The following is a 13009-nucleotide window of genomic DNA, read 5'->3' on the forward strand; positions in this document are numbered from 1 at the left end:
TCAGAATTGTGTTTTCAACAGTAATTAAAAAAAAAAAGTGTGTAAAACTTAAAAATACCTGTTAATCCCTTCTATTTTTTCATCTAACAGGTAGTTGGAATCTCGGCGCAACTGCTTTCGGTGAAAATCTGGAAAGCACAGCCCACCGTCCTTCCTTCCATAGTACTGGCAGAACTCATCCACGTCGGCTTGGAACAGTTCTAAAAAACACAGACAGATAGACAACTGGTCTCAGCCTGAGATAGACACCACACAGGGTCCATTGATGATGTAATAACCTCCAAAACCAACTGAATCCCCTACAGTCAAAGCTGTACTCGAGTCAAGTATGTCCTCAGCCATCAGACTGCTTATTGTGTGGGCGTTTTGGTGGTGATTCCGGTGCCAAGCTTAATTCCAATCTTGTCTATGGTGCATTTATAAAGTACTGAGTCTCAAATCAAGACATTTGTTTTTGCCTCTCATATCTGACAAGTGCAAGCCATGGTCATTCATACCGGTCCAGATCTTTAACCATTTGTTATAAACGGTCATATTTGACAGAGCCACATTGATACATACTTCTGAGTGCTACAATTATGTGATGGTTGAACCCCAGTGAGGTATTATAAACCATTTCAGACATGTGTGGTCCGTATGTTGAGTTTAATTAAACCCAAAAATGCCAAACAGTCAATGCTCAATCTGTATCTACTTCACTGTTATATTTTTTAGTAGAAACATGCAGGTCAAGTCCAAATAAATGATAAGTGCACACCCAAACTGATTGATTATATTTCAGAGATTAGGTCTGCTTGCTTACTTTCAGGGAAAACACCCTTATTTATTTCTCCAATAGTAGCCAAGATAATTCCACCATCTAGAGTTGAGGAATGTGCAATGAAAAACCTGAAAAATTAAGCATGTGGCAAAAATAAATCGTGGTCAGTTTCTAGGAACTGTCTTCCTTTTGGCTGAATGAAGAGGAGGACGACGAGGGGAGAGAACAGGACTCGGTTTGGTAGCCGAGACCAGCGTGACCTAAAAACCACACTGATATGGTTACCACCTTAGCTAAACCCTCTCATGGGGAGGAGTAGAGAAAATACAGCAGTGATAGAAACACAAACACACTCCTCTCCCTCCTTTCATCTCCAACGAGTACCCCATGCTGTCTGAGGAAGGGGGCTACGGGTGGGAGTGAGGCAGCAGCACCAACAACAGAGGTGATAGGATATCCCTAAACATCTAAACACAACAGTGAGATCAAACACACGAGCACACCCACCACTACCTACACTCACACTGCCATGCCACCCACACACAAACCGCAGTGGTTATCTTGGGCCTGCTGTTGTGAGAAGTAAGGGTCTGGGAGTTATTGTCAATAACTATGAGATCAGAACCTTTATGCAGTTCTCACACTCTCAATTTCCATAATTTTTCCATGTCCTTTCAATGTCAATGTTATTTCGGATTGCTGGATAAGTATTTTTAGAAATCATTTTGATTGATTGGGTCTGTGCTGATGAGGGGTGTGGATATATCCTCTCAAAACATTTTGGAGCAACCGGCCAAGTCTTAAGCTTCTATTTGATTAGATTTTTCATCCAGTTCTGCAATAGCATTGCTGAATACTTTAAATGTGTTATACAAGTCATATAATTAATTGTAGTTTAAATCAGTTAGCTAAAATGATAACCTTATTTAATCAACCCAATTCATAACTTAATCTTTACTAAATCAAATAAAATCAATACATTGAAAAGACAACAGCTATAAAATTAATACTCTGGAACTGAAACACTTTTCCTTAACCTAAGGGGACTGAAAGTAAACAGCATGAAAATATGAAGGCATATTTTACTCTTGAAAACCAATCTGCAATCATGGTCTAAAAACATGCTTAAAAAATATGTACATGAATGAATCACATGAACTGTCTAATTTGAACAAACATGAAACTTCCCCAAACATGGCAAAAACACTGTGTGGCCTTAACTATGGTCTCAGCCCCTCCACAATACTTTCGAGTTTTATTGTACTGGCCTACGAAAAACAGGACAGAGAGAAAAAGTCTCCACATCCTTAGCGCTATAGTTATACTTCCATCTGGTTATCTTCCGAAGCAACCTGGGTGGCCACCCAAAGTACTTGACATCTTGATGCACTTCAGCAGTTTTACATATACACAACCTTTATAGAAAAATAAATGTGTCATTCGTCACCACATATGCTGATTTGGGAGGCGGAGAGGGGAGGGGGTAAGTCTTTTGGCCCCGGCTCCTGTTCTCAGAGACTTTACCACTATTTTTCTCTCTCTCTCTCTCCTTCCCATAGGCTTCCTCCTTGTGCAAAAAGTCGAAACGGACTGCACACCCTTATTTATCTGTTTTATGGAGGAAGACCAAGAGGTAAACTGTATGTATACAGTGTCTGATTTGTTGGTCTATCCGTATTTCCGTGGGTGCATATGTGCGTGTTGCTCTCTGTTTGCATATCTGCCCCCATCTAATCTGTTATGGCTGCGCTGATAGGAAGAAGGTTTGGTCTGGCGGCCAGCTTTCTGCATACCATTCCATCTGATGGAATGCATCATGCAGCGAATGTTGCAACACTATAGAGCAGCTATGGGATGTTTGCTCCTGATGTCATTCATGTTTGGGAGAAAATACAAACCTCATGATGGCTTAGAGCTTTTCAGGTCTTCGGACTCCTCCCCTCTGCCATCTGTTCCCCCCCCACCCCCCCATGTCAGAGGCCTTAATGTTTGTCTTTTCATTGAACGTAGGCTGCCACCAAGAAAAACAAACTGATTATATGTGAGCATTGCCTTGAACAGCCCTCGTTTTCCACTGCATCCTGTAAAGTGTGTGTGTGTGTTCTGCTGGTGAGCTGAGGTGTGAGTGTCAGTCATGTCTAGACCGTAGTCAGACTGCGCACACACACATACCCAGAGACAGATGCACATAAACACCAAACACATCTTGGCAGGCTGTGCTGACGTAAAATAAGATGCTTGCCAAAGGACCAAGGGGAAGAAACAGGTCATAAAATCATTCATTTACAGCTACAGATTTTCAAGCTTTGTTTGGGGCATGTGTCCGCCAATGCGTGTTTACATGTAAGCTTACCAACTATGATAAAGTTTGAAAACCTATTACAGGATTTTTGAGAGATCAAAATAGGGAACACCTCAATGGTCAACGCCAACGTAGCAACATAAAAAAGGATTAAAGGTATTCATTAACATTATTTTCATGTGATTTAATAAAGATTGTCTTATGAGACTGCTTCAAGGTGGGATCTGAGCTAAGGTATGTTCTTGAGTTCTTCATTCTGTTTTTGAATTCTCCATTCCGTTGCCATTGGATTCATTAATATTCAACAATAAAATATTTCATATTTAATTTTAAATATAAAATATTTAACTAGTTTAATTATTACCATTTATATATTATATTTTAAATATAATACTATTAATTTTAAGCTTTTTTGTGATACCTGAAAGAAAGAACCTGCAACAAGTGGTTCCTGCATGGCTTCTGCCGCACATCAGATTAAACAACCTCTCTGTTTCAAAGTTTGCCATGCATATCTGCCACATATATTTGTTTTCTCCCACAATAGGGGGGTTATGCGCAACAAACTTCCGTATTCTGTAAAACAGGTTGCATCTCTTCCGGTTCAGGTCTTTTGTAAGTGCTTCATTAAATATAGAGCTGTTTCACACAAGCAAGCAAAGATGAGCATAACCAATGCCCATCGCATATGCAGATTGATATGTAAAAAAAAATTAGTTTTTTCTGCTTCTCACTAACATTTAGATATGTTAGTGAGAAGAATAGTGGCAACAATAAAAATAACTAGCAAGGTTGGCTGATTACATTAAAATCCATAGATATCGGCATAATTTCGTACTGCCGTTAACACTTTCTCCGACAAGTGGATGCAATGAGACCTGTTTCCCTGTTTGTTCATGTGACGTTTGGCTTAAAGCCTATAAAACTTTCCAGTCTGATACATTAATCAATCTGAGGTCATTGGTTCAGAATAATTGTAATACATGTGTCTGAAGAGTTACTGATGATCTTTATGCAAAACTCTAGTATGTATTTAGTTTGTTACCTGGTACGTGTCCCCGGCAGGTGTAGTAGAACTCTTGGCAGTAGTCGTGGCATAAGCGGGGTAGATCTTGTTCTCTGTGTGGTGATTTTTCAAGTTTGGGAGAGTGGAAGAGCATCTGGGCATGTGGTGAGCAATGGGCACACTTAATCTCCTCCAGAAGTCTAGAACACTCTGTGTTATTGGTTGAGAAGATCTGAGGAGAAAAAAGGGTAGAACTGTGGTTCTAATTGAATGGTTAATTCATATTTTACATAATGCTACAAAGTTCTTCCTATATAATGACTGTATATCATAGGGGGGAAAAACTATGTGGTTTGACACACATTTTTTGGAATGTTTTCTAGTTAATTGGACGCAGTTCACATTCTAAACATCTTTCTTAACAAACACCACACATCCATGTGGACTTGATTTCTCCTGATTTGTTTATTTGAGCTCACAAACAGCTAAGCCAAAATTGCACCTCGCATGGCAGCTGAGAGCTGAACCCATGCTTGAGCGAACGGATCGAAATGAGGATACTCAAAATGTTTCTTAAGACACCAAGCAAAAGTAAACAGTAGATTAGGGCAGTGAAAATGAGCAGGCTTATTTATGTAACAAATTAGCTGTAATAAAACAACAATGTAATCTGCTCCCTTCCTCAGACATGTGCCTGGGCCACAGCAGTCTGGTAAACCTCCCTCTCTCTCTGTGTGAGGTCCATGTGTAAACACCAATTTACAGATAGACGGGCACATCATTCCTGTGCTGGTATCAACAAATTAGCAGTCTGTCCAAGTCAATTAGACCAACACACCCAGCAGACAGCGTATAGACAGCCCAGCTCCTTCCCGGCCCACTGCTCTGCATAGTAAACCATTTGGACAGATTTCTTTGATTTTAATTCTCCAGATTCTTTCAAGTGAATCAAAACCATATTTGTGCCTGGAAGATAAAACGGTGTCCAAAAATGTATTGACACCTCCATATGAACCAGATAATCTAAAATTTTGTCAATTTTCAAGCTATGGTCTGTCTTGCAGTGGTTGGTGTGTTACCCTGGTCTGTGAGTGGCAACTCTCCTGCTTTAAATTGCCCATTGATTTAGTGAGCCATGGACTGGCACATGGTCCATGGAGAGAAGCATTTGTGTGCTCTCAACCATGCACTCTTCCCATATGTTGCTGGGATGGGCTCCAATGTTGCCATCAGCCTCACCAGCAACAAGAGGACCTTTGTTTTTTTGTGTTTTCCAAAAAATGCCAAAAAGTTGTTCAAAGCTGCTTCAAATCACACCACGGTCTACATCACAGCCTTTTAATGCCATATGTAACTACCGTTGAAACATGCCAGTTCAAATAAGAGGAGGCATATACGAGTTTAGGTCCAACTGTCCATTACTCAACAGAGATTTTGGGAGGCTTGTTAATAGCAGATCCTTAGAAATGGTGTTGCTCGGCATCAAAATGGTAATATGTCTACATTTAGATGACTAATCTATTGATAGTCATGTTTATATAGTGAAATCTGAGCAGATGTTGGGATCATCCATCACAGCACACAATATCCTTTGTCACTGAAACTGACAGAACAAGCGTAAACACACAAAGACTCATTTGAAAACAATCGCTTGTCATTAAGCGACAAACAATAAGGGCAGCTACACCCTCACAAGTTCTCAGTGAGGTGTAGGAAAGGTGATCAATGATCGACGTTACCGCAACTATAACAGTCAACAAATAGATTATTTACAGAATGAATCACCTGACATGATTCACACAATTCACAGTTCTTCAACCCCCCCAAATGAAACCACAACTGAGCTAACTTCCCCACAAAACCTGTAAGCTTAGTATTGAACCGCTTAAGTGAAACCATTTTGGCCCTCTGGGAATTAATGTAAGTAAGTTTGGGGTGGGGAGCAGGACAAATGCTCCCTCTCAAAGGCATTAACCAACACTTGGACAGAGCCAAGGACTGGGGGAGAATGATGTTCTCCAGCTTCACCCATTAGTGAAACTAACAAACACAATGGTGTTGTTGTTATTCTTTTGCCATAAGCAAAAAGACTCCGTGTGTGGGCAGTGTAGTGGGGAGGAGGAGATGTCGACTCTTTTTTGTTCCATTCAGCCTCGCTCTTATTTGCATGACTTGAGCAAATTAAATGATGCAATATGGCTTTTTGTCACAAACCGACGTGCGATGCCACCCAGCCGCGTATGTCGATTTGCGGAGGTTGTTTACATGAGAAAAGAGAGATTTCTCGGCATAGAATGTGTTCATTGATAAAACTATTGAGATGAATCTTCTCACGTCTATAGAAAGCCTCAGAAAGGTGCGATTCATTACCGATCAAGAGACATTTGTGTCCCATCTGTTTTATGTAAATCGTATCCATTACTAAAGAGAAGCATATGCTGTCAATGAAACAACAGCGTGAAAGTTGCGCAAAAATAGGTAGTGTATACATACAAACATTTAACTGCAGAAACACAGATTTTGAGAGCCATACAGATTAAGGGAATAATATTTTTGCAGCAGTGAAGCGATTTCATTCATACGCGTGCCTCGTGTTCGCGAGTGAATAGCAGATCAGGATGGAAACACCGCACGCGTTCTTACCTCCGTCCGAGCTGTTTTTAATTGTTTTTTTCAATGTAAACACTCGCGCGACGTACGTGTTTGGCCATTGCGAAAGGTCCCACTGTGTTTATAAGTGTCTCGTTCCATGTTTTAAGACGCCGTGTCATGGTAAAACAAGTTAAACTTTTAAAAACGCGTCTCGAGACTTGTGCGTTCTATTTTCGCTGCACTCACTGTTCAATAAACGCGTTTAATGCATGCTACTGTATGCATACTGCTCAAATGTAGGCTATCCATATGTTCATTACACCATTTCCCATTCTTCTTCTGCATACTGCTGTTACAAACATCTCATAATCAGTTTATGAACCAGTTGCCATAACAAAACACGCATGATAATTTAAGGTTGCAAGAAGCCTGGACATACCCGAGCATCTCTCCGATGGAGTATTTGATATGGAGCCCTCCTGGACGGACAGCAGGACACGCGAGGATAGAGCCTGTGACAAACCTCCCCTCCACCGCTTCCCTCCAGTGACAGTTTTCTCTCCTTCTTCTTCAGGCGTTTCGGCAGACTTCCATCGTAACATCTCCTCCTCCTTGGACTTAATTCTCCTTTCTCGCCGAATTTCGCATCACCACATTCCCAAAAATTGGCCGCAACGGCCAACAAGAGCACAAATTGCAAATGCTTCATTTTACAGGGATTAAACCAAGCGAAACACGCGACTGCTCAGAAATAAATAGGACTGCTGTATGACAGTCCCCACGCGTCCAGAAAGTTGTTATAAAATAACTAGACTAAGCAACTATTCATTAATAAAGTAGTCTGAATTAAATTATAGTTAAGATATATAAAAAATAAAATAAAATAAAAATACGATAATAAATTAAGACAAGTGCTGGTTATGATGTTGTTAAAATGAAGAAAAAAAACAGAAAAAAAACTGATATTGTATATTAATGCGAAATTAAATATATATATATAAAAAAAAATAAGAAAAGTGATCAGGTTATAGGCCTATACAGAAATCGTAGTAGTACGTCTCCTTGCCAAAAAGTTAAATCCCGTTGGTGCACAAAGGTTGATGCGTGTGATCAAAAGTTGCACTAAGTTGTCTGATGCATGCTCTTCAGTGCACTCACATGTTTCTCTTTGCTCTTTCCACCTTCTTTTTAACCAGCGCGCGAGAAGGGGAACGCGCACGATGACGTCTATCCAGTCCGGGAACGCGCATCATGGTGTAGCCTACGTAAAGAAAAGGTATTATACACTATAAAAGTGTTAGTAATTTTAACGGGGAACGTTTTTTAAATTGCAGCAGTACAAACCAATTATCTTTATACTATAAAATATAGATTTTTTTTAGCTGTAAGTAAGAATTTATAACATATGGCAGATGAACATTCCCAGATCATCACATTTTGTTTAGATTGTTTTTAGTTTGTTTTTATTTTTGTTATCAGCTACAATGGAGTGTTTTATGTTCCATTTTATATGATTTATTTCATATTTATTGCATTATTTCACAGTCATGTGTCACCCTGATATTGATCTTTGTGTGTGGCACCGTGCTCTGCGTTCATGTAATCAAACACCACAAAAACCTTTAAGTCTATAATAAATGTTACATTTAGCTTCAGATGTTGGGCGTTTTCTCTGTTAACCTTTGCCTCGCACTGCTCTCTTTGCATGTAAATGGCTGCTTGCACTTTTCAAAAGAAAATCATATACATTCTAGTATCCTACAAGTTATTTTTTTGTTTTACACATTGAAGCTTGTGGTATACAATTTAATGTTATTAGATATTATTAATATTAATAATAATATTACTAAAATCACTTACATTAATATTGTTAAGTGAGGATCAATCGATTCCCCTCGATAAAACAAAGCTTCAATTAAATACTGTAAAATACAGTCACCAACAGTACAGTATAGTTTTCTGGCAACCACTGATACTTACCATAAAATGCCCCAAAATGAAAATTCTGTCATCATTCCCTCACCCTTATGCCGTTCCAAACCTGTATGACTTCTTTCTTTTGAGGGTGAGACAACATGAGGGTAAAGGATGGATTCCACTCCATTTTATTATTATTACACACACACACACACACACACACACACACACACACACACACACACACACACACACACACACACACACACACACACACACACACACACACACACACACACACACACACACACACACACACACACACACACACACACACACACACACACAAACAAAAGTCTTACGGGTTACACTTTATTTTAAGGTGTCGTTGTTACAGTGTAATTAGACATTTAAGTACTGAGTAATATTAAGTAACTACATGTACTTACTATAGGGATAGGGTAGGATTAGGTTTTGGTTGAGGGTTAGTTGCATGTAATTATGCATAATTTATAGTTATTACTATAGAAACTACATGTAACATATGTAACAATGACACTGTAAAATAAAGTGTTACCGTCTTAAGAAAATAATTTATACCCTTTGCATTTGCTCTTTAGTTCAAAGTCATAGACTTTGCGGATCTAGATGAGGAAATGGTTACTGAATAGCCTAAATGCAACACATGAGATAATGCAAATCTGTATCTCTCTAATAATACATTATCTCTCCTGTATTGTATATTTATTTATGCACTTGCTCAGTTAATTATTTCTATTAGATGCTAACTTCCAACAGCTGATCTGTAGGAGATCAGGGGCTACAGCAGGACAGTTTGTTGATCTGAGTATCTGACACTCTTACGTTAACAGAGTTGTGAGAATGTCTGGCATTCTTGCTCTTCAGAGGGTTTCTGATAAGACTGAGCCAAACGCAGGACAAGTCTTCTTTTCTTCTCATCTATAGAGAGATCTTCAGATTGCAGGTCCAGAGGGGAATATCCTCTCAGAACAGACCTCAGTTGCATTAGTTGCAATCAGTCGCATTACCGCACCTGTTCATCCTTGGGGGTCCAGCACTGACCAGAACACTGGCTGATTATCAGCAGAGATCAGGAGTTGCAGGAATCCACAGTGATTGGACTGTTGGGTAATTATGGAAATAGCCCTGAGCGTTGAACAGCCTGCCACCATATCCAGCCAGGCCTGCTCTGTGTTCAGAAGCGGGCCAGCCTATTTTATTTGTCTCGTTGCATGGTAAATATGACATGATTCACATAGGGTGCAGAGGCAAAGCTAAGATCCTTGAGAGATGGCTTAGACTGGTTTGTGATCAGTCTAGAGTGACATGAAAACATGTGCGATACAGCTGTGGTTTGGGAATACATCTGCTCGGAGAGATAGAACCCTTCCCATTGTGCAGAAGCTCCAATATTCTTCAGGATATTCTCACCTTTTTAAAGCACTGATATTATGGCTACTTACCAATTCCCTGTAAGAAGGCAACATACATTCACACACATATGAGAATAACAAACTGTTCCATATTTTGGTGACTTTATTTGAGTCACCAAAATGTATGAGAATTTATGAGTTCTAAAATGACGTATTAAGCAATTTTTTAATCATTGCTGTTGTGACACTGTGACTTTTACAACACCATCAGTAATATTTAAGCTTTCTATTAGACATTATGAGTAATTTGTAACCCTTTCCAGGTCCCCGTTTCAACAAACAACAGATGGCAAAATGAGTTTTTGTTATGAGAAAACTCTTAAAGTTTCAATTTCAAGCAAAACCGCAATTTCACATATGCTCTGATTTAGTACAGAGGACATTAACAACAATATTCACTATCCTTTTGGTTTTTATACGAGAAGTTATGCCATAACCAGAACCTAATATATAGTCATCAATTGAGGTTGGAGATGGCAGGATATTTCTTGCTTTGTCATTTGGGAAAGTCCCTGGGTTAGATCTGTTGTCTCATTCAGCAATAACAAGGCTTAGCTTTGGTCCAATAGCCCTCGAAGAAAAATACTCCCCACCAAGGGGTGGATAGTCCCTGACCACACAGAATCCAGTAACACCCTTGAACTCACAGATCAGAGGTGGCAAACCACACTCAAGAAAATATCTTAAGAAGCATGAGAAAAGGTGACAATGTCCTGTTGACACCCATTTGTGACCCTGGACCACAAAACCAGTCACATGGGTAAATTTTTTGAAATACGTAATATGAAAGCTGAACGAATAAGCTTTCCAGTGATGTATTGTTTGTTAGGATATGACAATATTTGGCCGAAAATCTGGAATCTGAGGGTGCAAAAAATCGAAACATTGAGAGAATCGCCTTTAAAGTTGTCCATTTACGTTCACAAATGTGCTGCATTCACTCACAAAAATAAATATTTTATATATTTACGGTAGGACATTTACAAAATATCTTCATGGAACATGATCTTTACTTAATATCCTAATGATTTTTGGCATAAAAGAAAAATCAATCATTTTGATCCATGCAATGTATTGTTGGCTATTGCCACAAATATACCCGTGCGACCTGTGACTGGTTTTGTGATCCAGGGTCACATTTGTCAATGTTCTTCTTAAGTGGTGCCTATCTGTGCATTACACTACCATCAAATGTCTTGTTGCACACAGCACAGTTTAATAGCAGGAGAACTGCAAACCATTTGCCTCCATCATTGAAAGTTTTTCAAGAAAAAAGTTTCTCATGTACAATGAAAAACGCAGGCTGATTTACTTGATTAGAAATACAGTCAAACAGTAATATTGTGAAATATTATTTCAATTTAAAAGAACGGTTTTCTATTTGTATGTAATTTAATTTGTAATGTAATTTATCCCTACTGGCAAAGCTGATTTTTGTTAGCTGTCTTCAGTGTCACATGATCCTTCAAAATCATTATTTAATGCTGATTTGGTGCTAACATTTCTTATTATTAGCAATGTTGAAAATAGTCTGGAATCATATTTCTTGTGATAGCATTATATTCATTTTTATTGAATTGAAAATGTTTCTTTTCAGGTTTATACATTTAATGTCCATCGACATTTAAAGGAATAGATCAACCAAAATGAATCGTAATATTGTTCCAAACCTTTATGACTTTCTTTCTTTCTTTAATTTTTAAATTAAATTCTTTTGTATTCCACAGAAAAAGTGCATACAGTTTTGGAACAACAAGAGGAAAATGAGTAAAGGTGACAGAATGTTCATTTTTGGGTGGACTAACACTTAAATTCAAAGTATTATTCTGCTTCAGTACAACAATAATATAAAATCCTTTTATAATTATGCAAACCAAATGTTGTATTTATAACAGTGTATAATACTGTACATTTTCCTCATACAGTATAAATGGGTCTTTACATGAAACTATATAGTTGTCTTTCTGTTTTAGGTTCCCTCACAAGGGGATCATCATATTTGGGTGTATGTAACATAAAATAATAATAAAAAAAACATCCTTTAACTTACTCTCCCTTTTTCTTATTTCAGCAATAACAGTAATTGTCTATGGTTTCATGTACAGGCTTTTATATTCAGAGAGAATGGAATGTGTTCATAATGTTCTCAGTAGTTGTGACATGGCTAATGAGGTCCCGCCATCTGTTTATGAACGTTGTGGAGAGAGAGAGAGAGAGAGAGAGAGAGAGAGAGAGAGAGAGAGATTCAGTAGCTCTTTCCAGCAATGGGTGCAGGCCCTGGTTTCCACTTCAATGACTCTAAACACATAAGGATGTTTTAAGTGCGGTGACTTAGACAGAGAGCCAGCTCCCAGCGAGTGTGTGAGAGAGTGAGTGAGTCATTGGTTGCACTGGGCCGCTTGCCCGGGATCAACAACCTCTAAATCATTGGCCTTTGCCATTGGACCACACGAAGTTTCCTTCATTCCCGTCTTTTACTCCGCTTCAGTTTGACTACCTGCCTCTGTTAGTATCGCTCTGTTTTTTCCAGAAATGTAGTCACATCCTCCTTCTCTCCCATTTCATCTTTCACCTTGGCATCTGTGTATCTCCTCTTCCCTAATTTCCTTTTTTAATCTTTTCGTCTTTCTTTTTGTTTTTCTATTCGTTTGAAGAAATTCAAACAGGTTTGTAAGAACATATTTAGGGAAGGAAAACATCTAGGGAATGTCACCATGACAACTTAATGTAAACTCCAAAATGATTGTAAAAAATGTAAACAGCTTTATAGCTCAAATAATACACAGGTTTTAACAGAAGAAATACTAAGTATATTAAAAAAAAAAAAATTATAAAAAAAAGCTTCACATTTCTGCTTTTAAATCCACAAAAAGAACCTGTAAGTACCTTACCATAAACTTTTGAAAGCAGAAAGCCAAGACGCTGGATTAGTTCAATAACTGTTAACACGACACTTGATTTTTCAATGTTCCCCCTCT

The 13009-nt window shown here is 38.5% G+C and overlaps 1 protein-coding gene across 1 annotated transcript in view; it reads right to left on the minus strand.

Annotated features, from left to right (window-relative positions):
- Positions 1-7819, minus strand: part of hhip (hedgehog interacting protein) — a 39235-nt gene extending 31416 nt beyond the window's left edge. Inside the window, exons 1-3 of the mRNA XM_082163237.1 lie at positions 7100-7819; positions 4108-4300; positions 59-200 (exon numbers count right to left, since the gene is read on the minus strand). Coding sequence (XP_082019363.1) covers positions 59-200; positions 4108-4300; positions 7100-7369 — 605 coding nt within the window. The 5' untranslated portion in view covers positions 7370-7819. The remainder of the gene's footprint in view (positions 1-58; positions 201-4107; positions 4301-7099) is intronic.
- Between the last annotated feature and the right edge of the window lie 5190 nt (positions 7820-13009).

The sequence above is a fragment of the Leuciscus leuciscus genome (genome assembly GCF_965113295.1).
Source record: "Leuciscus leuciscus genome assembly, chromosome: 3".
In the NCBI taxonomy this organism is placed as follows: domain Eukaryota; kingdom Metazoa; phylum Chordata; class Actinopteri; order Cypriniformes; family Leuciscidae; genus Leuciscus; species Leuciscus leuciscus.